A 26,112-nucleotide genomic window follows, 5' to 3' on the forward strand; every position below is an offset into this window, starting at 1 on the left:
ACAGTAACCTACAGGAACCACGCGCTACCAATTTCACAGCTGTCTATTAATATTAAATACCATGTATGCTGAATAAACGGGTTTACATTTTGTAACATTGATTTTTTTTTTGTGTGGGGATGAATATTCCCAGCAGAAGCGGAACCGGTTAAAAACCGGTATGAACCGTTATTTTTTTGCTCCGGAGCAGAACCGGTACCGGATCGTTTATGATGTAACCGGAACGAAAACCGGAACGAAAAACGTTTCGGTTCGACACCCTGTGCCATAATGCGGAGATCACTGCTCACACCTACTACCGCTCACTTATATTTCATCATATCCTGAGTCAAATAAATGTATGATGCAGTTCTACCCTTATTTCACTATGTTACCATAAGCAATGGTATAGAGCATCGCCACACAAGGAGATGAATCTTCCTAATCACAAAATAACGTTGTTTTATCCTCCTTTATTTCGTCTCAAGTGGATACAGCATCATTGCTAATCCGTTCGGGTGCACACAATCATTCTTAGCTGTCAACTCGGCCGTACCTCGAATATCGCCGATATTACCGGTATCATCTAGCGTTCATCGCACATAAGCAACACAAACAGTCGCCATCCCCATAACGGCGTCTTCAGAAAGCAACGCCCGCCTGCCTTCGAGGGTTTCAGCAACAACCATACATCCCTACACGCGAATGGGACAGCCCGAAATGCGCTCTCCCAATAGTTCAGCTGAATCCCACTAGGGTGTCTCTCCTCCTTCTCTGCCACGCGAAGCGGCGTTCAAGTTAAGGTTGCGGGGAGCTGTACATACTACGTAGTATAAGTCTGATCACTCACTGTGTCTAGACAAAGCATATGCCTGACTGGCATGCACTCACGGACCACAGGGAGCTTGCGTTCGTTGGCCACCTCACATCTTGTATTTTCTCAGAGAAGATGACACATGACACTCCTGTTTTCCATGCAGGTCGCGACATACACCCCCTTCCCACCGCACGTTCGGAATCTTTTTATCCTGTTTCTCTTCAAGTTCCTCCTAAGTTTGAAACATGTAATTGATAGTAATCAAAACATCACGGTCATCACTCATACCTGCAAACATTCGCGACGTGCAGTCCGATTGGCGTTTCACAGTGCGTTTTTGCCCTTACGCCGTTTACGTCTTCTTGGAGTCAGAACTCTTCCAGGAAATCGACAATCAGTGGTTTCTGTGTTGCACAGAAACCACTGTCATCGCATTGTCTTACAAAGCGCACTAGAACACACGCAAATACTGCACAGGAGGGAGGTACACCATCCTAGCGACGGCAACGGAACGGAAGACAAAACCAACTTGCCGCGAAGCGTTCAAGTTTCCAACTGCCACCTGCCAGTCTCGGGGGTCTCGCCTCTCTCCCTCTCCTCTCTCTCTCGGCTCTCGCCGAGCCGCCGTGGCTTCTTCACATTGCATCAGCCTCTGCAATTACCTGTTCTTCTTTTTTTCGTTGTTTTTCTTCTAGTTATTTAGTTTAATTTTTGTTGTTGTTGAGATGTCTTTTTTTACATTTCTCTGGTACTTAATATGTTATGATATTCATGCACCTTCAGATGAGAATATGTGCACGAATTGGAGTTACAGGGATATAGCGTCTGCAATTCATCCCGGTGAAGATTCGCGTAGTTCTAGGGCAGGTGTCAAAATTACAGTGACTCAGTGGTACTGGCTTTAAGGCTTCAAAGTGGTTTCCAATATCAAGTGGGACGGTGCAACACTGGAGCCAGACCCCCCCCCCCCCCCAAAGGAACCTGGCTCAAGTGGGTTGGTAGGTTGTGCTCCCAGGATGGACACACAGTGGACCAGGCATCCCACTCTAAATACCACAATGGGACTTGACTTCAAGTGGGATGGCTGGAGGGGGCCCAGCGTGGAGGCACACTGGAACCACTCATGCTACCCAAGCATCCACAATGGGACCTGACTTCAAGTGGGATGGCAAGCTGGGGCCTTTCGCAGCCGCGCGCAGCGTACAGAGGGCTTTCCTTCTCACATTCGAGCATGCATAAACATGCAAAGTACATAACCACCAACCAAAATGTTATTGCCCGCCCATCTTATTCCCTCTCCGGCCCAGTTCCACATACAATACATCATGAGTGAGGAAGTCCACTCCATGGAAGAGTGTTTCATCTCCCCATGCTTCCCCTTAACATAGCGGACTTTCCTTCTCGCGCCAAGACATGCAAGCAACAGACATACATATTTGTGCAAGTGAAAATATTTTATTAATCTAAAGTACCAGCAATCAGCATAGAGAGGTGTAAAGTTTAAACGAACAAGTTCTGCAGGCAACATTCACATCCTACACACACACACTACAAATTTTATGATATTGTAATATCTGCAGTTAAACCAATTTAATATCAAATGGATAGATTTGATAACTCGAGTGGGCAGATACTCACTTCCCCAGAGCAGATAATATTTATTAAAGAACCTTCAGGAACACAACTTTTAATTAAGGAAGGGATTCTTAGTTCATACACTAAGAATTAAAATTAATATTTCTACCATAACAAGTCTGAGCTTCTTCTATGTGACCTCCATCTTCATGTTGTAAATCAACATAAAAAAATCATACATGTAAATAATTAATTATTCCATGCACAAATCATTTCAATGCTATTAAATACGAGTCTTTTCGATTCAAGAGCACAACACGGGGGACACACCGCACCATCCAGGAAAGCACTAATTAAACAAACAATAGTTAACACTGTCAGAGGGACATCATTAGCACAACTTTTAATTAAAGAATCTTTAACTTCGAAGCTTGCTATCAACACGACCTGAGCTAGGACGAATGCCGAGGAACGTGAACTATATAGGGAGGACAATTTTCATTGATATGAAAGATGATACAGCCCTCACTTTCTTGTGCATTCAAAATTACATGTACACACATTAAATACAATTCCGACTCACATTTACGCATTTTGCCGAACATTTCCATGAGAAGAACACAGTGACACACACACACACAAGCTCAGATAAACTTATTTCCTGACCCCAGTCCGCTAGAACCGGTTTCACCTCTCCTTTCACACATCCCTCTTTCACTCTTTCCTCGAAACGCGCGGGAGATCTCCCTCAACCCCAATCGACGATTCCCTCCCAAAGTCAAAATACATATTGGGTGCCATCATCATTAGAGTGAAGGATGATATCAAACCACAAGTAACACCATAAACGCAACGACTGACCTTGCTGTTATATGAAGGCGATATTTTTTAATTATCCTAATTGAACAATAAACAATGATCACAAATACTCTATATTTAAGCATCTTCAGGGTGGCCAATTCGAATTTTGTTGTAACTCACAACCCTTTTTGTTTGTTTGTTTGTTTGTTTGTTTGTTTGTTTGTTTGTTTGTTTGTTTGTTTATCAGATTACCATCACAAATAGGTGTAAGGAAATAATAATTAACTGCTTATATTAATCGAAAGCTACCAAATACAGATCTACCAAGTGAAGAGCGAAACGCAGGAACATGTGGATAGTTGGAGAAATAGAATCAGACACACGATCACAGCAACAATTATCATTAGTCAACACTACAAATATTATGCAAAAACAGGAACAAGCACAAGTTAAGAAGATGTATATAGATGGAGAAAGAATCGAGGAGTAAAATCAGACACACAGAATCGTAGCAACAATTAGCAATAGTCAATGCTTAAACAATTAATAATAATTATCTACTTATATTAATTGAAGGCTACCAAATAAATACTAATCTATCAAGTGAAGAGAAAAAAACACTTTTTGTTTCACAAAAATGTAAGAGTGAAAGGAGGATGAGTGAGAGAGAGTGGCTGGTTTGTCGCTGAGAAGGCGTGTTAGCTTTGCTCAATTGGTAGAGCCCTGGACCGGCAATCCAGAAGATGTGGGTTCGAGTCCTACAGCTGGCTAACCTTTTCAGTGACTTTCATCTTTCATCGTTAACTTTTTGTTTGTTTGGTTGTTTGTTTATTTATCAGATCACCATCACAAATAGGTGTAAGTAAATAATAATTAACTGCTTATATTAATCGAAGGCTACCAAATACGAATCTATCAAGTGAAGAGAAAAAAACAGGAACATATAGACAGATGGAGGATTTACACGCAGAATCGTAGCAACCATTATCGTTTGTCATTGCTTGAAGGAATAATAATTCTCAACTTATATTAATCGAAAGCTACCAAATAGGAATCTGTCAAGTGAAGAGCAAAACACAGGAACATGTAGATATATGGAGAAAGTCTGGAGGACTAGAATCAAACACACAGAATCGTAGCAACAATTATCAATAGTCAATGTTAGAAATAACATGCTAACAAGGGAACATCGAATAATCATTAAAGGAATAGAAATACGGCGAGCAGTCATAGAGGTAATTAAAGCAATCAATAGTCAATGCTAAAAACTGTCAGAGGGATCTTATTAACACAACTTTTAATTGAAGAAGAGCTAACTTTTATGCATGCTGTCATTGCGACCTGACCTAGGGCAAACACCAAGCAACACGAATTTCTATAGCAGGACAGTTTTCATCAACCTGAAAGAGGCTACAAAGCCTACATTCTTTTGCATTCGGGATCATTGCATGTGCACAGATTAAACGCAATTTTGACTCACATTCTCGGATTTTGTTGAATATTTCCATGAGAAGGACCAAATAGCATACACACAGAGACAGGTTCGCTGTCCCCCAGTCCCTACAGAACCGGTTTTCCCCGTCTTTTCATTTGTCTCTCTCCATTCTTTTCTGGAAACTTACGGGAGAGGTCTCCCACCGCAACCTACGGTTTCCCCCATGGCTCAAATTCCTGTTGCATGGCAATATCAGTGGACTGAAGGATGATACCAACGCACAAGTAACATCATAGATTTTTCAACAATACAATGGGTAAAAGCAAACGACATGCTTTAATTGAACGTAGAATCCACAAGTGAAGAAGCTTGTAACACAAAGTAAATATCATCGCTTTTCTTTGCTTTTTCTCTCTCTAGCATTCATTATCACTGCAAATCTTAAATGTACTCATACCGTTTTTTTAATATCATGAATAAACAACCGCTTCACATGTATCGAATCATTATTCTCTCCCTTAATCAGGAGCATAAATTTGAAAATGAAAGAACATATGATAATACATCTATAAGCTTACTTTTATTTTTTATTTTTTGAGAAGTTTCATAGCTTCGAAGACTATTTCAAGACAACTGCCAAAATAGTCCAATGCATAATTGAAAGAATGAGCATGACCTCATTTATCAACATATAATGTAAGGATCACTCTCCCAAATTTACATCACACGATACAAATGCAACGAGAGCAGGCAAAATGAGAACAACGAACCTGACCATTTAGTGATCGGAAGCTCTTTTTTGTATACTTAGACAGTCATGAACAGCCTATGTCAGGAACTGATTTTCTGGCGGTGAAATGACAAACCATATGGATATCTAAGCAACAAACATGTATTTTTCATTGACCTACAAGAACGAGCTGGACTGGAAATATTCCTACAAAGCCCACGAGTTCTCTCAGGTATTCCTCGCTGCATGCAAGCAACCTTTTCTCAGTTTTACGAAGGCACAGACAAGACCTTTCTAGCTGGCTACAACACAATTGACCATAAGCTCCCAATCCCGTCAACAATAGAACATGGAGGTGTACGGTCTTTTTACGGCTTCAAACGCCCCAAGGATGGAAGTAATTGATGTTGGGGGAGAATCGGTACACAGGATGACGATAAAATTCTCTCCACACACACACCTCAAACCAACGCTTTTCTTCTTTACACATTACTATCATGTTTCAAACTTAACAAAATAACTCAATCGAAAATATTTTTGAGTGTCAAAACAGACCAACCAATGCTATATGAGGACGAACTGTTTAAATTAGCATATGGACTCAACAAGACAAGCAGGACGAGCGAAAGCTTTGTGAAGCTTCTAAAGCAACTGTGAAAATAAACAATTCCACAGCTGAAAACAAAAAAAAAACAAAAAAAACGAGTATACATTATTTTCTCTATACATAGCAAGTCAATGAATGTTCAACTGGAATCTTGTAAACTAATCCACTTCTCTGCCAATCAACCAAACGAATTTGATTACATTAGAAGGAGAAAACATAATTATTAATCATCGTTTCCAATTCGTACGGAGATTCATAGAGATGCTCCCCAAAAGCCACAGTCGAGGCCTCTGTTGGAATCATCGCGCAGACGAAATAGTGTTCTCACATATATTTCTTGTAAACTGCTCTAACTTTGCCCATCATCCAAATGAATTTGATTTCATTAGAAGGAGACAATGTAGTAATTTTAGACAAACACCCAGAATGGCTTAATTTAGAACTCGTGAAAATAGATGATTATCATCTATAACGGTCTTTCAAATTCAAAATAGTATGCAGATACACATAAATACCCTAAATACTGCAATTGAATCCGTTTTCTTTTCTCTTTTACTTTTAGAGAATCAGCATTCAGAGGGAATAGTGTTCCTACACAAAACTATTCTCACATGTTGACATTGTCGTTATGGCATTTTTCATGATAGTAATCTAGTGTTGACATTAGAACATTCTCACTTTTTTGTGTGCGAAAACTTGCAACAATACGTAATCTGGATGTCTGAAAGCAACAACAATATAGCGGACGGGAAAAGTGATTTCATGGTCGACATCGAATCACATTCATGACAATCATTTCAATATGGTGAGCATGTCAAAGGATGTGTAACCACAAAAGGCCTTTGCATCTCAATTGTCTTGCGACGTAAACCCCCAGTTATTATTATTAAAAGGCCTCTGGCCAAGTGTTCTAGGTTACCAATACATTTACGAAGAGTGCGATTTGAGCAATATACAAGCTTTAGTTAGGTGACTGATACGTCGACGACAAGAGGACACGAAGGTTGCGAAGGTCACACTGACATAGAATTTTGTCGATAACCGACGATATGATTAAGAAGAAGCTTGATTAAGAAGATTATAGGATTAAGAAGAAGATATGATTACACAGAAGCAAACTTGAAGAGGCAACTGCATTGGAATGATGTGCGTTCGTGAAGACGTTATATCTCCAACGATGAAGAAAGCGATTTCAAAGCAACACTCACGGTTTCAGCGATGCGCCCGAATCCCCGATGCGCAATGCCGGGCACCCATGTGGTAACATGTGCGAGTCACGCACGACGCATCCAAGCCCAACGCGGTATCCCGACTGTGTTGCTTGTCTCCTGAAACGTCTTCGTCATCGTCGGAGATATAACGTCTTCACGAACGCACATCATTCCAATGCAGTTGCCTTCTGTTTAATCTTGCTTCTTAAGTTTGCTTCTGTTTAATCGTGTCTTCTGCTTAATCGTATAATCTTGTTAGTCAAGCTTCTTCTTAATCATATCGTCGGTTATCGACAAAATTCTATGTCAGTGTGACCTCTTCCTCGTGTCCTCTTGTCGTCGACGTATCAGTCACCTGACTAAAGCTTGTATATTGCTAAAATCGCACTCTTCGTAAATGTATTCGTAACCTGGAACACTTGACCAGAGGCCTTTTAATAATAATAGCTGGGGGTTTACGTCGCGAGACAATTGAGATGCAAAGGCCTTTTGTGATTACACATCCTTTGACATGCTCACCATACTGAAATGATTGTCATGAATGAGATTCGATGTAGACCATGAAATCACTTTTTCCGTCCGCTATATTGTTGTTGCTTTCAGACATCCAGATTACATATTGTTGCAAGTTTTCGCACACAAAAAAGTGAGAATGTTCTAATGTCAACACTAGATTACAAGGACGAAAAATGCCTTAACGACAATGTCAACATGTGACAATAGTTTTGTGTAGGAACACTATTCCCTCTGAATGCTGATTCTCTAAAAGTAAAAGAGAAAAGAAACCGGATTCAATTGCAGTATTTAGGGTATTTATGTGTATCTGCATACTATTTTGAATTTGAAAGTCCGTTATAGATGATAATCATCTATTTTCACGAGTTCTAAATTAAGCCATTATGGGTGTTTGTCTAAAATTATTACATTGTCTCCTTCTAATGAAATCAAATTCATTTGGATGATGGGCAAAGTTAGAGCAGTTTACAAGAAATATATGTGAGAACACTATTTCGTCTGCGCGATGATTCCAACAGAGGCCTCGACTGTGGCTTTTGGGGAGCATCTCTATGAATCTCCGTACGATTTGGAAAAGATGATTAATAATTATGTTTTCTCCTTCTAATGTAATAAATTCGTTTGGTTGATTGGAAGAAGTGGATTAGTTAAGAAAATCCCAGTTGAACATTCATTGACTTGCTATGTATAGAGAAAATAATCTATACTCGGTTTTTTTTTTTCAGCTGTGGAATTGTTTATTTTCACAGTTGCTTTAGAAGCTTCACAAAGCTTTCGCTCATCCTGCTTGTCTTGTTGAGTCCATATGCTGATTTAAACAGTTCGTCCTCATATAGCATTGGTTGGTCTGTTTTGACACTCAAAAACAATTTCGATTGTTTGTTTCGATTATTCGAAACATTTCGATTATTTTGTTAAATTTGAAACATGATAGTAATGTGTAAAGAAGAAAAGTATTGGTTTGAGGTGTGTGTGAAGAGAATTTTATCGTCATCCTGTGTACCGATTCTCTCCCAACATCAATTACTTCCATCCTTGGGGCGTTTGAAGTCGTAAAAAGACCGTACATCTCCACGTTCTATTGTTGACGGGATGGGGAGCTTATGGTCAATTGTGTTGTAGCCAGCTAGAAAGGTTTTGTCTGTGCCTTCTCACAACTGAGAAAAAAGGTTGCTTGCATGCAGTGAGGAATACCTGAGAGAACTCGTGGGCTTTGTAGGAATATTTCCAGTCCTGCTCGTTCTTGTTGGTCAATAAAAAATGCATGTTTGTTGCTTAGATATGCATATGGTTTGTCATTTCACCGCCAGAAAATCAGTTCCTGACATAGGCTGTTTATGACTGTCTAAGTATACAGAAAACAGCTTCCCATCACTAAATGGTCATGTTCGTTGTTCTCATTTTGCCTGCTTTCGTTGCATTTGTGTCGTGTGATGTAAATTTGGGACAGCGATCCTTACATTATATGTTGATAAATGATGTCATGCTCATTCTTTCAATTATGCATTGGACTATTTTGGCCGTTGTCTTGAAATAGTCTTCGAAGCCATGAAACTTCTCAAAAAAATAAAAAATAAAAGTAAGCTTATGGATGTCTTATCATATGTTCTTTCATTTTCAAATTTATGCTCCTGGTTAAGGGAGAGAATAATCATTCAATACATGTGAAGCGATTGTTTATCCATGATGTTAAAAAAAAACGGTATGAGCATATTTAAGATTTGTAGTGATAATGAATGCTACAGAGAGAAAAAGCAAAGAAAAGAGATGATGTTTACTTTGTGTTACAAGCTTCTTCACTTGTGGATTCTACGTTCAATTAAAGCATGTCGTTTGCTTTTACCCATTGTATTGTTGAAAAATCTATGATGTTACTTGTGCATTGGTATCATCCTTCAGTCCACTGATATTGCCATGCAACAGGAATTTGAGCCATGGGGGAAACCGTAGGTTGCGGTGGGGGACCTCTCCCGTAGGTTTCCAGAAAAGAATGGAGAGGGACAAATGAAAAGACGGGGAAAACCGGTTCTGTAGGGACTGGGGAACAGCGAACCTGTCTCTGTGTGTATGCTATTTTGTCCTTCTCATGGAAATATTCAACAAAATCTGAGAATGTGAGTCAAAATTGCGTTTAATCTGTGCACATGTAATGATCCCGAATGCAAAAGAATGTAGACTTTGTAGCCCCTTTCAGATTGATGAAAACTGTCCTGCTATAGAAATTCGTGTTGCTTGGTGTTTGCCCTAGGTCAGGTCCCAATGACAGCATGCATAAAAGTTAACTCTTCTTTAATTAAAAGTTGTGTTAATAAGATCCCTCTGACAGTGTTTAGCATTGACTATTGATTGCTTTAATTACCTCTATGACTGCTCGCCGTGATTCTATCTCTTTCGATGTTCCCCTGTTAGCATGTTATTTCTAACATTGACTATTGATAATTGTTGCTACGATAATGTGTGTTTGATTCTACTACTCCAGACTTTCTCCATATATCTACATGTTCCTGTGTTTTGCTCTTCACTTGACAGATTCGTATTTGGTAGCTTTCGATATAAGTTGAGAATTATTATTCCTTCAAGCAATGACAAACGATAATGGTTGCTACGATTCTGCGTGTTTGATATAAATCCTCCATCTGTCTATATGTTCCTGTTTTTTTTTCTCTTCACTTGATAGATTCGTGTTTAGTAGCCTTCGATTAATATAAGTAGATAATTATTATTAATTCTTTAAGCATTGACTATTGCTAATTGTTGCTACGATTCTGTGTGTCTGATTTTACTCCTCGATACTTTCTCCATCTATATGTTCTTAACTTTGCTTGTTCCTCTTTTAGCATAATATTTGTAGTGTTGACTAATGATAATTGTTTCTGTGATCGTGTGCCTGATTCTATTTCTCCAACTATCCACATGTTCCTGCGTTTTGCTCTTCACTTGGTAGATTTGTATTTGGTAGCTTTCGATTAATATAAGCAGTTAATTATTATTTCCTTACACCTATTTGTGATGGTGATCTGATAAACAAACAAACAAAAAAGAGGTGTGAGTTACAACAAAATTCGAATTGGCCACCCTGAAGATGCTTACATATAGAGTATTTGTGATAATTGTATATTGTTCGATTAGGATAATAAAAAAATATCGCCTTCATATAACAGCAAGATTAGTCGTTGCATTTATGGTGTTACTTGTGGTTTGATATCATCCTTCACTCTAATGATGATGGCACCCAATATGTATTTTGACTTTGGGAGGGAATCGTCGATTGGGGTTGAGGGAGATCTCCCGCGCGTTTCGAGGAAAGAGTGAAAGAGGGATGTGTGAAAGGAGAGGTGAATCCGGTTCTAGCGGACTGGGGTCAGGAAATAAGTTTACCTGAGCTTGTGTGCTGTGTGTGTCACTGTGTTCTTCTCATGGAAATGCTCGGCAAGGTGCGTAAATGTGAGTCGGAATTATATTTAATGTGTGTACATGTAATGATTCTGAATGCACAAGAAAGTGAGGGCTGTATCATCTTTCATATCAATGATAATTGTCCTCCCTATATAGTTCACGTTCCTCGGCATTCGTCCTAGCTCAGGTCGTGTTGATAGCAAGCTTCGAAGTTAAAGATTCTTTAATTAAAAGTTGTGCTAATGATGTCCCTCTGACAGTGTTAACTATTGTTTGTTTAATTAGTGCTTTCCTGGATGGTGCGGTGTGTCCCCCGTGTTGTGCTCTTGAATCGAAAAGACTCGTATTTAATAGCATTGAAATGATTTGTGCATGGAATAATTAATTATTTACATGTATGATTTTTTTATGTTGATTTACAACATGAAGATGGAGGTCACATAGAAGAAGCTCAGACTTGTTATGGTAGAAATATTAATTTTAATTCTTAGTGTATGAACTAAGAATCCCTTCCTTAATTAAAAGTTGTGTTCCTGAAGGTTCTTTAATAAATATTATCTGCTCTGGGGAAGTGAGTGTCTGCCCACTCGAGTTTTCGAATCTATCCATTTGATATTAAATTGGTTTAACTGCAGATATTACAATATCATAAAATTTGTAGTGTGTGTGTGTAGGATGTGAATGTTGCCTGCAGAACTTGTTCGTTTAAACTTTACACCTCTCTATGCTGATTGCTGGTACTTTAGATTAATAAAATATTTTCACTTGCACAAATATGTATGTCTGTTGCTTGCATGTCTTGGCGCGAGAAGGAAAGTCCGCTATGTTAAGGGGAAGCATGGGGAGATGAAACACTCTTCCATGGAGTGGACTTCCTCACTCATGATGTATTGTATGTGGAACTGGGCCGGAGAGGGAATAAGATGGGCGGGCAATAACATTTTGGTTGGTGGTTATGTACTTTGCATGTTTATGCATGCTCGAATGTGAGAAGGAAAGCCCTCTGTACGCTGCGCGCGGCTGCGAAAGGCACGGGGCGGTCTTGGCGCGCGCTCCTCCTTGGCGCAAAGTATCTTGCTCCAAATATCTCCCTATGTGGAGCGGAGGGTGCCGATGGTCACCAGTATCTCTTGTCGCCAGTATCTTCCCCCTTCTACTACTCACACAGGCAAACACTACCAGTTCGCACACAGAAACAGGGGTGTCAAATTTCACTTTACAGTTCCTTTAATAGACATCCGCTGTCCAGACAGGCGCCTGTGTCACGCAGCGAAACTGACCTCAATTTCGATATGTGTGTAGAGATGTTTATGCTCTACATGAGTACTGATCGGCGGTGATGGAATGTCCAGGAGGGCCGAATAGACCGGGGAGCTCCTTAATCCCTGACGTCACTCCGCGACGTTTCCGATGAACGTGACTGGTAATAATGGTATTGTGATGTTACATGTAAGGTTTGTCTGCGCAGTGTGGCGACATGTTGCACGTGCCACAGGGTAAGACTGCGGATAATTTGGACCACCTGGGGTTCTTTTGACGAGCGCCGGAAATCACCGCCACACGGTGCTGGAAGCCATGTTTCCCTCCCCCACATTGCTACCGCCCTCGGCCGGAAAGAACCCGCGATCGTGAGCTCAGCAAGCCGTTGCTGAGCTCAAGATCGCGGGTTGCTGGCACTAAGAGCATGAAGAAATCTTGATGTGACACGAGAAAATCCTGATGCTTCTAAATGTCACATCAAGAAATCTCGATGTGACATCAAGCATCATCAAGAAACACCAGAATTTTCTGGTGTCAGAAAGTTCATTTTGAATAGGGAATTGTTTGTTGTGGTGAACCGATAGTGTGAAATGGTCCGAATTCTTTGTCCTGCGTACGGTATTCACCAAATGCTGAGCCCAGCACTACTGAAACACAAGAAACTGTTTTGGGATTACGACCAACAACATACTGGATTCTGGTGAGCAGGTTCACAACCTCAACCCATATTGCATCAACAGTGATGGGAACGAGTTTGAAATATCTGTCAAAGTAAAGCGCGTGAAAGAATGATCAATGACATGACACATTAAAAAATGAAATAAGATTCCTTGCCCAAAATCTCTTTTTTCTGCTTTGCATGCATACATTATGATCGGGTTCAGAACGTCACTAAAATACTGCTGCTGAATACAGACTGAATACGGACTGGTTACAGTGTGCGTAATACAGAAATTGATAAGGGCTGGTTAAAAGTACTTATAAATTCCTGTTTAGAAAATGTATGCAGTGCGCTCACTAAATCCTGTATCTAGCTTTAATCAGGTTTCCATCTGCTAGATTGGGAGTGAATAGGCTGGATATAGGTCCTGGTGAACAAACTAAAAAAACAATTTCATAAGGGTGGAGTGGTAGAAACAGGCGCGGTAGAACAGCATGCGCACAATACCAACAATGGACACTTGCTTGTACGCTGGTTTTCGGTTTGTCACGTCAAACATCAGGAACTATTGTCGCTCTGGTACGAATAAGTACGTGTGATGGCGCGTTTCGTCTTGCAAATTTTCGTTTTTTTTTTCAAGAAAACCCTAGTTGTTAGCTTGTCAAAAGTTCCGCAAAGTCAACATCCTCGATTGTGGCGCGTCATTGTACGTGAGCTTTGTCGACGTGCTATTTAATCCATAACTTAAAAACCCGAGACTAGGGGATAAAAAAAAAGAACGACAAACACCGACAAGGCCTTTTAAAGTCTATTTAAGGCCTATTTAAGGCCTTTGGTGCTATGAAACGTGTACGAGCAATTACAAAGAGTATTTACACAAACGTTACAAATGCCGCAGTGTAAATGTGTAAAGCAACTAATCCTGAACGACGACAACAAGAAAAAAAAAAGAACAAGAACAAGGAGAGAACGGTTCATAAGCAAGCGACCTGAAGACATCGATCCATTGTGAAAAACTGTCGAGCATCGTTATCGTCCCTAATCGCGGGTTTTTCTGTGTGGACAGAAATAACGACTTTTGTCTTGCGAGCATTTAGGTGAACAGTTTCGTTCTACGCTTGCCTAATCGGAAACTCCCGAATCGATTTTAAATACTGTGACTTCCCTTGTAGTGAATCCAACACACCTCACGACGGAGCGTCCTCGTTGGGGCGTACAATGGGTGTATTCTGCATTTATCAAATACATGTGTAGCATCGTGCCACCCGCTGTTCTTTTATTTACTCCTCATTGTTGCAGCTTGATCGTCCGCCAACGCCCTGGTCCTTCTCGAAGCGATCATTCGGGCTGTTCCTGAACCTGGTGCGCTGCTACGTGCTGTACCTGTTTTACAATCTGCACACTCATTACTTCTATCAGTAAGTATCAATATCTGATTCACGAGAACCTGCGTGCGACTTTTATATGGCTCGCTTGTCTGCATGAGAGCCAAGAATGGTCATGGGTTCTTCCATGTGGTAAACCCTTGGTATGGCACAAACTCAGTGTCTTGGAGGCATGTGATCCCATAAGCTGTTGTGCTGGCACGCTTCTGCTGAGCTAAACTGTCAGGGTCATATATGCATTATATGAGAAATAATTCAACGAAATAAACGCAGTTCCCTGGTTACCACGGTACTTCCGTTCAGTTCAACTCGGGAGACCACATCTTTTCGGTCTGCTGTCTCGGAATATTCATTATTTACTTCAGGATGCACCTCAGTGGGATCGGTAGGTCAAGAAGAATCTAGATGATTCTGGATTCTCCATGCTCGCCCATGCCATGCATCGTTGATCGCAAAAGCACTGGGAGCCGATGAGCGCTTTTGATAACCATGACGGTAATTTCCGAAGGAACCGTTCGTGATCACTTATAGCACCTCCATGAGCATTTATAATCTACTTCTTGCGATGCAAAGGTAGAATGTACTAATTAAGACACCCACTAAAGGTTCAGGCAGAAGCCTCTTCCGTAGTAGCTGATCACTGTCACACTCCTCCTCCTCCAAACGAGCTACAGTATGGCAGATCTAACATGAAGCGAGAAAGTGGACCACCACGAATTTCGTTACCTAACATGAGGCGATTAAAAACAGGGGACAGGGACGAAGCCTGTATGAGGGAAGGTCACAGAAATGCCGTCGAGAAAGCAGGCAAGCTGGTGGTTCTACGCGTCCGTGGTGGTTCCAGGTCCCCTTAATCGCATTCTTGTACATCCGCCAGCGTCGCAGTCCAGTGGATATGATCTACGCAGCGGAAAGCGACTTGGAGAGACATGGGTCGAGTGCCACCACCGTCTGTGCTATGTGTGGTCTTGGTGCTGCACAAACTGTGGTTCAGTGGGGGGTCGCGAAGCGGCTCGGGAACTTTAAAAAAATGCAGCAACAGTTTCCGCTAAAGTCACTTCCCGAATTTGGGGCTGAGTCGGCAGGAAGTACAAGCCATGTGTGCTAAAGTCATGAGAATCCTTCTTCCCTTTGCTGCGACATACTTACGCGAACTTTGCTTACTGTGGTGGCGTCGCTGAAGACAAAGCACAGGTCGCGGTTCAACATTGAGTCGGGACTCAGTGTCCAAACTCCAGTGTCCAGTGTCCAAGCGGCAGAATGACAGTGAAACATTCGTTCCGTGTCACACGGTGAAACGACATGGCCGTACGAGAGAATGGGATTCGCACGCAGTGCACGTACTGCCGTCGAAAAACCTACCGATGTAAAAACAACAACAATAAACCGTGAGGAGAAATTCAACACCAATAAAAAGTTGCTTTTCTATATTTCATCACGAATTTAAGGATTTTTGACATAAAGGAAGGAACGCTTAACACTGTTTTACCGAGAACCACCCTCGTTCCCAATCGACTCCCACGCTCGTGTGTTTGACACATCACACATGGTCTTCTTACCTGCCTTGGCTTGTGATATTTAGCCATGTGAGCGTGGTCCAAAATGCAACAAGTTTGTGAAATAATCTAATGTTTCCGAATGCGCAAAACTAAACGTTCATACGTTCGAGACTGATGTCTTAAAAATCGGTAGTGACATCACATGCGAATGACATTCTGTTTCTTCGTATAGCTCCATGCAATACAAGCTTCAGTAGCTACATTCAGTGGGAATGTCATTATCTGGGAACGTCATTAAATTTGCCGTGTGACAGCGGTATTAAGTGTGAAATAAAATTTCATTGTGTAATAGATTTCACACACTGAAATAGAAAAGGCTGTGACATCGGTAAAACACGACGGGTGCGGGACGGGGGGAGCTACATTTTATACTTTTGATTGGTCGCAGGGTAGCAGCGTTTAGGAAGCACTGGGGTACGTCATACAGCTCCCTGTTGAAATCCGATGCAGGACAGACCTGCAACCAGATTCGTTTTTCGGTTCCCGTCCTTAGATTCGTTTTATAATCCGACACTCTAATGTGAAGATGCCTGACATAATGCCTGCTCGATTTGTTCAAATTATTTCAATAAGCCGCCTACTCACGCCGGCCTATAATCGTATTACGCCGGAATGCATCACTTTCCCTCGATGCGTCATAAGGGGTCTCCCACGACGCAATCCAATAAATTAAAACGTTGTACAACGAGAACACAATGGGATCATGTGATATGACTACGACAAAGCAACAAGGCCCAAGCCCCGCAGACTACAAGAAGCCCACAGGTTCGCCGTCAACGGTCGAATATTGGGATGGGCCGGTGTCTCTACCAGGAATTATGCCCATCAGGTCTCGACACCAGCGCGGCTGCGTTGCTATCATCAGTTTGATTCTACGCGTCCATTTTCAATGTCATCGTCACCGTCACGTCGACATCAGCGCATTTCATCTGTAAACTCCGCCGACCAGGATGTCAGGCCTTCGGAAGGGGGTGTTATTGCAGCGACTACCAAGCTGTGTTGTACATATCGCCGCTACAAGTAACGCCGTTACAGTAATCGATACTTTTTCGGTATCGGAGTGCGTATCGCGATACTTTCTTAAGTCGGTGTCGGAAAAGTATTTCCGTTACAAATTTATGGTAGCGCGATCTCTGGATCGTTACCGATACCGATACTTTTTAGTGCCCCACCCTTTCTTCACCGGCCATATTTCTCACTCTTACTCACTGTGAATGGTCGGTCTAGCCCTCGACAAGAAGCTTGTGGACAAGCCTACGTGCTCCGTAACCGGAATTATGCAATTATACCAAACACGTGTTCACCGTTTTGCTTTGAAACTGAAGGAAATAACCGCGCTGTGTTCAATAAAGCAGTTGAGGTCAACGAACAGAGGTCAAGACTTTGACAGTGCGCTCTGGATTCCACTGCTAAGCTGCCGTGTCGCACTGAGTCACGCTCACATATACTGTGACATTGTTAAATTCGGATAGGGTTCCTTGGTCATTGGACTCCATGGTATGTGTGGGCCTGACACTAACGTAATTGCCATACTGGCCTCTGTCAGCTGCCGGAGAGACCACGGCTTGTAAAGGTGGCAGAAGACGACTTCAAGAACCAGCTATTGATAAAGGTCAAGCATAACATTTCCGAGCTACATATCTAATATGCTGTCTTTTCACTACAAAACTGTTCACGTAAGCGATATTTCTATGTTGCGTCATCTCCGTATTTCAAACAAAAGTATCGCCCGAAATATCGCGTTACTTTTTTTAGTAACTGTAGCGGTACTCCGTTACATTAAAAATGAGGTATCGATATCGGTATTTGGATACTTTTTACTCAAGTAACGAGTATCGGTATGGCGATACCATATTTCGGTAACGGGTACAACACTGCTACGAAGGCACGTACGTAATGCCCTTGCCCGAGCAAACGATTCCTCATCGCATCCTTCACCTGACTGTTCTGTGGCTTAACAATATTATTTACTTATTTTGATGTATTTCAGAACGTGTATAGTCGGTACAGAAGATTCCACAAAGTAGAAAACCTAATTCCTACATTTAGCCACATGAGCATTATTTTACCATACCAATACCATTATTTTGCAGCCTAGACTTCTTACATGATTTGTGGCGTTTTCGACGACTGAAACATTTCAATTGTTCAAGTTCTTACGCGCATCACCATTTACAGCCCTGCTTACCTTTCTCCTCTTCTTTCATCTGTTCCAGTCAAGTCCTGTCGTACCATCCGCATATCGTGGAAACGTTAGATGCGTGGAGTGCAGCAGGTTTCTGTTTCTTGTCCTCCTTCTCGATATTTCTCGAATATCGCATCTTTTTACTACTGGGTGAATCTGTAGCAGCTCTGGATGGTCTGCGTTTGCATCCAGCCCCTATGTGCATAGCCCGACTGTACTCCATGGCCCACCTATGGAAGTAAGTATTGCTGCTACGCAACTATTGATATTGTCTGGCAGGGAGGAAGTATTGTATCCCTATCCGAATTATGTAATGATGTACAGCTACCGGATAGTAGCACACTCGAAATTATCACAGCCTTGCCACCAACGCTAGGCATAGGAGCAGCGTGGTTTCTTACCGCCAGTATTCTGCTACAATACAGAGTTTTTGTTGTTGTTTTTGTTTGTTTTTAGATCGGCTCGTGTGGCACGTAGCAATGATGCACTCAAAGATATTAAATAATATGCCGACTTGCAGCAGATCATGGAATGTTAACTTGGGATGAACTAAAGAATAAGTGGCGGAAGCGAAGAAAACGAAGGGCACAGTGCAGTTAAGAAGTATCTGGAAGAAAATGCAAATCGTCAAGAGGGGAGATGCAGCGACTCTCGTTATGCAGGATTATTTCGAGTTGCTGCAAGAACGTTATTACCGAGAACCAAGGCTGTCATCCCGAACTGCCGCAGTTGTTTGTAGCAGAAACACACCAACTGGAACCCCTGAGCTATTGAGGTACATTCGCAACGGGGAAATTGCAGGGAATGGCTCACCTGTGACTGAGGTTCGTCAACCCAACGGGTAGCTGTCCCCTGCTGACACTGAGGGCACATTTGGGTCATTCCATGCCAAACGTCCCAGAGGTGACGCTCGACCCTCGTCGATTTTGTCATAAAAATTCATACTGATTCATTGCTTGGGGAAAACCACTAAAACAAACGTTTTAGCTGCCATCGCAAAATAGTTGTCCCTAAGTGTCTGTTTAAAGTTGCGGGTTCAGCCTCTGACCACCCCTGCAGTCTACGCGTGCCGATGCCAAAATTATAGAAATATCGCAATGGTTTTCATGCCGCGGTAGGGGAGAAGTGTCCGTCTACCTATCTGAGGGTCGCAAATATTCTGGTTACTTGCCATATGTATCCTAAAGGGGGTGCGAAAAATGCTTCGACAAGCAAAGTTTCGCTTTTTTTTTTCTGCAGTACATCGCTTGAAGTAAAGGGACAAAATTATTTTTAACATTGAGATACGTACGGATACGACAAGCCAAAAAAGTTTCGTTGAGAGGCTAAGCACAATAATATGAGAAAAAAATACGCGAAGATGCAACTTTGGCAAAAATACGGCAACTTTAACGTGAAATAACAAAAATGGTGGAACGCAGAAAGAAGTACAGTGAAAGCTGGAAGAAAGTATCATGCCCAAAGAACACAAGGAGTAAGTTTAAAAAATATGTATATATATTTTTATAGCGGAGAAAATAATTTTTGAAGTTCGGGTACGGCGCAGACATCACGCGCTACCGTAACAACGCTCTCATGCTCTCGGCGACACCACATCGAAGGTGCATCAGGGGCGCGATGCTCAACTATTCGTCTATTCGTTATTCCGTACCGCGTGATAAGTGCATGTATGGGATTCGTTGTGATTCGTCACGAGCTTTCGCGTGATGAGCAGTAGTGTCGTTTCTTTGAAATCACAGCCTAGTGGAACAGTTTTAACGTGCCGCCACATGACATTTGGAGCGCGTCATCTCCAAATAATACCGATAACGAACGGTATCTTCAATTCGACGTCGGGCCCCGTGTCGGTGCCGTCTGCTACGAGCAGTCAGTATGATGTGATTTGTTCATCAACTCGGAAACACCGTCGGAAAAGACTACTTTCTTGAGTACGACGTAAGTGCGGCGCTGACAGTGTACTTGCTTACGTATGACGTCAACAACGAGAATTAGCCGAAGCAGTCTACAAGTATGGATGACACAGACACGTAAGCCTCCAACAGGCGATGTCTTGTGTGTATCGTACACACAAGACATCGCCTATTGGAGGCTTACGTGCCTGTGTCATCCATGCTTGTAGACTGCCTCGGCGAATTCTCGTTGTTTACGTCGAATACAGTATACGACGTTAACAACGAGAATTAGCCAAGGAAAGTTACTAACATGAACGACACAAACACATAATCCTCCAATGGGCTCACTGGTTGGAAGCAGTGGCAGGTGCGTGTGCCGGCAACGGACACAGTACTTTTAACTTCTCTTCAAGGAATTGTATCGTCTCACTTACAAACTGTTGCGAAACCCATATCGTTTTTACACTATCGAGACTCCGGTTGACCCACCCGCAGAATCAACTATTTGAAGGACCGTTGCAAGCTTGCTTTTGCTGCTATGCGTTTCGTCATTCCCCTCATGCAGTCACAGGGTCCTATAACGGGGAAAGTTGCAAAGAAGTGTCAAGTCACAGACACGTTGTGAGTGAAACCATGTCAATAAGGTCAAGTCAACCAAGTCAGAAGGTGCTTCCGTTCTCCACCTTCGATGTGGTGTCGCCGAGAGAATCAGAGCGTTCTTACGGGTGCGCGCGCTATCTGCCCCGTACCCGAACTTCAAAAATTATCTTCTCCGCTATAAAAAAATATACTTTTTTAAAACTTACTCCTTGCGTTCTTTGGGCATGATACTTTCTTCCAGCTTTCACTGTACTTCCTTCTGCGTTCCATCAATTTTGTTATTTCAGGTTAAAGTTGCCGTATTTTCGCCAAAGTTGTATCTTCGCGTATTTTTTTCTGATATTATTGTGTTTAGCCTCTCAACGAAACTTTTTTGGCTTGTACTATCCGTACGTATCTCAATGTTAAAAATAGTTTTGTGTCTTTACTTCTAGCGATGTAGTCCAGAAAAAATGCGAAACTTTGCTTCTCGAAGCATTTTTTGGCACCTCCTTTAGGATACATATGGCGAGTAACCAGAATATTTGCTACCCTCAGATAGGTATACGGACACTTCTCCCTTACCGCGGCATGAAAACAATTGCGATATTTCTATAATTTTGGCGGCGGCACGCGTAGACTGCAGGGGTGGTCAGAGGCTGAACCCGTAACTTTAAACGGACACTTAGGGACAACTATTTTGCGATGGCAGATAAAACATTTGTTTTAGTGGTTTTCCCCAAGCAATGAATCAGTATGAATTTTTATAACAAAATCGGCGAGGGTCGAGCGTCACCTCTGGGACGTTTGGCATGGAATGACCCATTTGTTAGCTTTTTCGAGAATCTCTTCTCTTGAGGAATCAGTAACCACACCGACGAATTTCAAACGCGGCTCAGCTCGTTTCTGTCTAACTTACTGCAAGTTCCCGAAAAGTGCAATGATGAGAAGCTTGTAGCGGCCACTGCAGGTTCGGATAGTACTTCAGAGTATCAAGGCATCTTCCACTCCGGCATGTGACGGGCTCGCAGTTCAGTTTTATCAACGTTTCTTCCCTGTACTTACCTTCTTGCAGTTGGGAGTGTGCCACCATCTTTTGGGAAGGGCAGAACTGGTTTGATCCCAAAGGAGGGCCAAGCCGACATTGGAAACCCACAGGAATGGCGACCCATCACTTTGTTGAATGCCGATTATAAAATACTCTCATCCCTGTTAGCTGCAAGGTTGAAAGGGGTATTGCCCTATGTTGTGTCGCCATACCAAACATCGTCAGTGGTGGGTAGGAACATTTTTTCCTCGCTTTCGCTGACACGTTGCTTAATAGAATTTACGAACATCCGTCTCATGTCAGGCTTGGTCGTCCTTTGTACCAGAAGGAAGCGTTCGATATGGTTGAGCATATTTATTTGTTAGCGGTACTGGGAAGCTTTGGTTTTGTACAACGGTTGTATAATGTCTCATTTGTTTACAGACCTAGTGAGTGATTTGCTTTTCAATGGTATACATACCAGAGAGTTGGTTGCATCGAGGGGAGTAGACAAGGGTGTCCCTTGTCACCCATAATTTTGGTGCTTTGTATTGACCCGCTGTTGCGTAAATTGAACGCCAATCGATTTATAAGGGAACCTTCACTGCCGGGGACGAAGGTTGTGGTCGCAGAGACATATGTGGACGACGTCACCCTGTACCTGAGGGACGCCTACTTCAAGTCTTCTGCGACTTCGGCGAGTACCCGATGTGTTCGGGAGCGCTATTAACTCATCAGAAGAACAAGGCACTTCAGGTTAGAGAGGTAGTGGGTACGCTGCGAAACGGACTTCAGAGCGTACAGAGTTTGCGCATCTTGGAAGCTGTGTTTGATAACTGTTAAGGACAGAGGCTGACACAGACCATATTCTACGGGGGAACCGTTTATTCCATTTGTGCGTGCCAAGCAGCCCACTCGCTCATCTTCATCCAGGGCCGTACCCTTCCGGCATAGTCAACATCCTCCCGCGGCCGCGTTGTACGAGTCTGCTTCCAGCAGCTACAAACGTTGAGGAGGGCGCCGGAGCTGTCGACCGTTCAGGAGGAGTACTCTGAAACAGCGTTCAACACCACCTCTCTTGGGAAGGAACCAACTACGCGACCAACTTACCAAACCAGAGGTGGAAGTGTCTTGTCCTCCACTATCACGACGTCGTCGATGCGTATGCGCGGCGGTGCCCTCGGTTTACAGTGGTATACAGAACCCAAAAGCAGGAGATACTCCTTCTTCCAACGAGTCCATAACTGCAGAAGAACAGCCTGTCTGTGTCGAACTCGGCGACGAAGATCTACGGGAGTGGAACTAGGCAGCTCTAAACTCAGTCTAGCGGGTAATGCCACAACGCGCCTTCCAATCAAGAAGTGGGAAGGGGTTAGAGCCACGCAGTCATCTGTGTCGTCGGCAAGCTGGGTAAGGGGACGGCAGTTGACGGCAGCCTCAACTTCGAGTAGCACGGTGAGAAGCTCTCATAGCAGAGACTACTGCGCCCTAGACAACGTTTCAGCCCGTCCTTGATAGTACGAATGGGTCGTTCCCAAAAACCTCCCCACCAGGGCGCACCTTCAGCGATAAATTTCCACTGGATAAATTTTCACTGGAGAGAACTGGCGTGGACTGAGACAGAGTCATCGAAGAACGCACGCAGCACTTTAGAGCAGTACCTCAATGTCTTTGCGTTGTCCGAATAGATGGTGGACGGCACACCCCGTCGCGAAGCGAAGCGCCGAAAGGCAAGGAGGAATGTGTGTCCCGTCGTATCATTTGTTAGCTCGAGGTGGATCGCTCTTGTCACTGCACACGAGAACACAACGATGTACATCTTTGTGTCAGTGTTTTATGACGCGCGGCAGTACAGTGGTCCACAAACGTCAGTCCCAACGACGTCAAACGGAATGGTTTCGGTTACCTGGTCCCACGGTAACGGTTCTGGAAGAGCAGTCTCCGGACGCAAGCGTTCAATACCCGTCTCACTGTCCGACGTCCTTTCGAAATTCAGCACCTGGAGCGGAGTTCGATTAAAGTCAGCTGGACTCCTCCATGAAGAAGGCAGACATGCGTTGCGACTACCAGAAGTTCAGTGAACCGGTTATTGCACAGTAGTATCTGCTTCAATTCCTCCGGCGCATCAAGGGCCTGCAGGCGACCACGGACACGAAGCAAACCTTTCTGGTCAAGGAATGGCTGTAAAGTCAGAACAGTGGAAGTAGACTCGACATATCGTCCGACCTCTAGCGTAGCGACTTCTGACCGAAACGCAGTGCGTTGAACAAATCGTATCCAATACAACTCTGAGTCGGACAACTCAGGGGCTGCTAGCGGTCTGGAGGAGGACGTGGCATGGAGTGACGCGTTACGCAGAAATATGTTGATCCACGCAGTGACTCTTAGAACTTTGGGGAGGCGTTCGTAGCCCTCAGTACTAAGGAGTGGGCCGTCGAAATAAGGAGAAGTCGCTAAACTTGAGCTCTGACAGGCAGAGGTGTGTCCATTGCCCAAGTCGTCGTGCTTTTGGCTATGCAGGTATATGTAGGCCAGTCGACCTCTGCCTTGTATATTGCATTCTGGAACTAAACAAATGCAGTGGGCTCCTCGGTGGTGTGAGCATCAGCTGGCTTGGTTATGCCAATGGTATCAAGTCTCCACATCTCCGAAGGGTCGATCACTTCTTCGTTACAGCATGCGACAATGATGTAGCCTAAAATGAGTGCGACAGTGTTGCCGCACATGGGAGCCGAATGGCTCGAACTTGAGTTGACTCCTTGGACCACCCAGCCGAACGCTGTGTCCAATTGCATGTCTCAAATGCGGTCGCCGAGGCGCTCGGTACGTCCTGTAACCACCCTCCAGTAGAAATCTGAACCGATAAGGACCCTTTTGCCTCGTACAAGAATTAGGTTCGTCGGCGGAGAGCAGACTCTCCCCACGGAGTTCCGGCAGATCCGTGGTCTAGGTAGTTACCGTACAGGCTTCTGGAGCCTCCAGCGCTTCAAGTGTGACGGCTTTAGAGATAAATCGGCTGCTAAGGGTGAGCTTGATTGTTCGCCAATGGTACCGCCGCGGCCAACTTGAATTTCCGAAGGTAAGTGCGGTGAGGTATACCTGTTCCTCACAAGGAAGGTGCAGTTTGTGGGAAAGGTCGCTCCTTACAACGTCCTCAGGCTGCCAGTATCGAGCAGTAATCGCGCAATGATGCTGTCACTTTCTCCAGACGCCCACACTGTCGCTGTCTGTAGTAGTATCGGATGAACGACCCCGCTACAAGTATGGGTCGCAGCCACGGTAGCTGTTGCGTGCTGTGGGCTATGTGTTCCGGCTGTGGACTGAGGAGTCCCCGGCGGTAGATGACGGTTGTGGACACCTCGGGTCAGATCGCTTCCATAAGCCGCACAGTACAGTCAGATGACGGCATGAACAGCCCCGGCATCTCAGTGCCGCAGCAGTGCGGCACTGACGAGCCAGGTGCCCACGCCTGCCGCACTTGAAACAGCAACGCCTTATTGACAGTCTCCTTCGCTTTTCATCTGCTGATAATGAGGCGTGGCACTCCTGGGTTGTATGTCCAGACAGTTCACACAAAGGACACGTGAGCTGATCAGGAGCGGCGGACACTGTAGCCAACGCCAGAGCAGACGTAAGGTGTGAGGAACTACGTGCTTGCATTCGTTCGGTTGATGCGAGGTTCGAGTTTTTCTTTACGCGTGCTGCTTCGGTCCCATCTCGGCTCTCCACTTGGACCTTCCGAAACGCCATGACAGTCTTTACTTCTTCCGCACGGGGGCGTAATGCGGAGCTGCAAGTTGAATCTTGTTTGTCTTGTGTCTTCATACGCTGTCGGTAAAGACAGCGATATCTGTTCGTAGCGGTCCCGGAGCCGAGTTATCCGAGAGGAACTAGGGATAGGAAGGAGGGATAGGCGCGATGGCAAGAAGTCTATCAATATGTTAATCGACAACAGCATCGGTACGGCCAAACCGCTCGGTGAGCACGCTCACCGCCATCAGGTAGTTGCTTTCGTTGAGGCAAATCCACTCCACTGCACGCCTTGCCTTGCACTCAACTACGTCTTCAGGTATTGGAATTTCTCTATGTCGGGACACCTTGACGTCTGTGGATAGTTGCTTCGAACTGTTCCCAGATCCCCTGCCTTTCACGGAGCTCACCTGAGAAGACGGGCACTTCGAGTTTCGGTAGAATAACTCGTTGCGTTCCTGAGCGCGAGCTGCTCGCAGCGGTGTTCTGGGCGGCATCGACGGTACCCGACCCTTCGCCTGAGTGCTGTCCTGATTGGGCTTGGGTAGCGTTGCCAGTCTTTACAGTGCTATATCCGGGACGGGAACTCGCCCTTACGAAAATTGCTGTTGCCTTTCTGTTTATAGTCAACAGACAAAAGTCAACAGAATCTACACACTTTCTACAGACTAGCTGTTGATCTTGTGTTGACACTGCTAGTTTACTTCCTGTTGACTTATGGCCCATTACTTTCTGTAGAGATTTGTC

The 26,112-nt window shown here is 43.7% G+C and overlaps 1 protein-coding gene across 3 annotated transcripts in view; it reads left to right on the top strand.

The window, feature by feature from the left end:
• Positions 1–26,112, top strand: part of LOC135366726 (protein-cysteine N-palmitoyltransferase Rasp-like) — a 124,622-nt gene that overhangs the window by 59,027 nt on the left and 39,483 nt on the right. For 2 of the 3 annotated variants that reach the window (XM_064599571.1, XM_064599581.1), the window contains exons 7-8: positions 14,288–14,406; positions 18,149–18,355. In XM_064599571.1, the coding sequence (XP_064455641.1) occupies positions 14,288–14,406; positions 18,149–18,355 (326 nt within the window). The remainder of the gene's footprint in view (positions 1–14,287; positions 14,407–18,148; positions 18,356–26,112) is intronic. The other variant, XM_064599590.1, reaches the window with a different exon arrangement.

Source organism: Ornithodoros turicata, chromosome 1 (assembly GCF_037126465.1).
Source record: "Ornithodoros turicata isolate Travis chromosome 1, ASM3712646v1, whole genome shotgun sequence".
In the NCBI taxonomy this organism is placed as follows: domain Eukaryota; kingdom Metazoa; phylum Arthropoda; class Arachnida; order Ixodida; family Argasidae; genus Ornithodoros; species Ornithodoros turicata.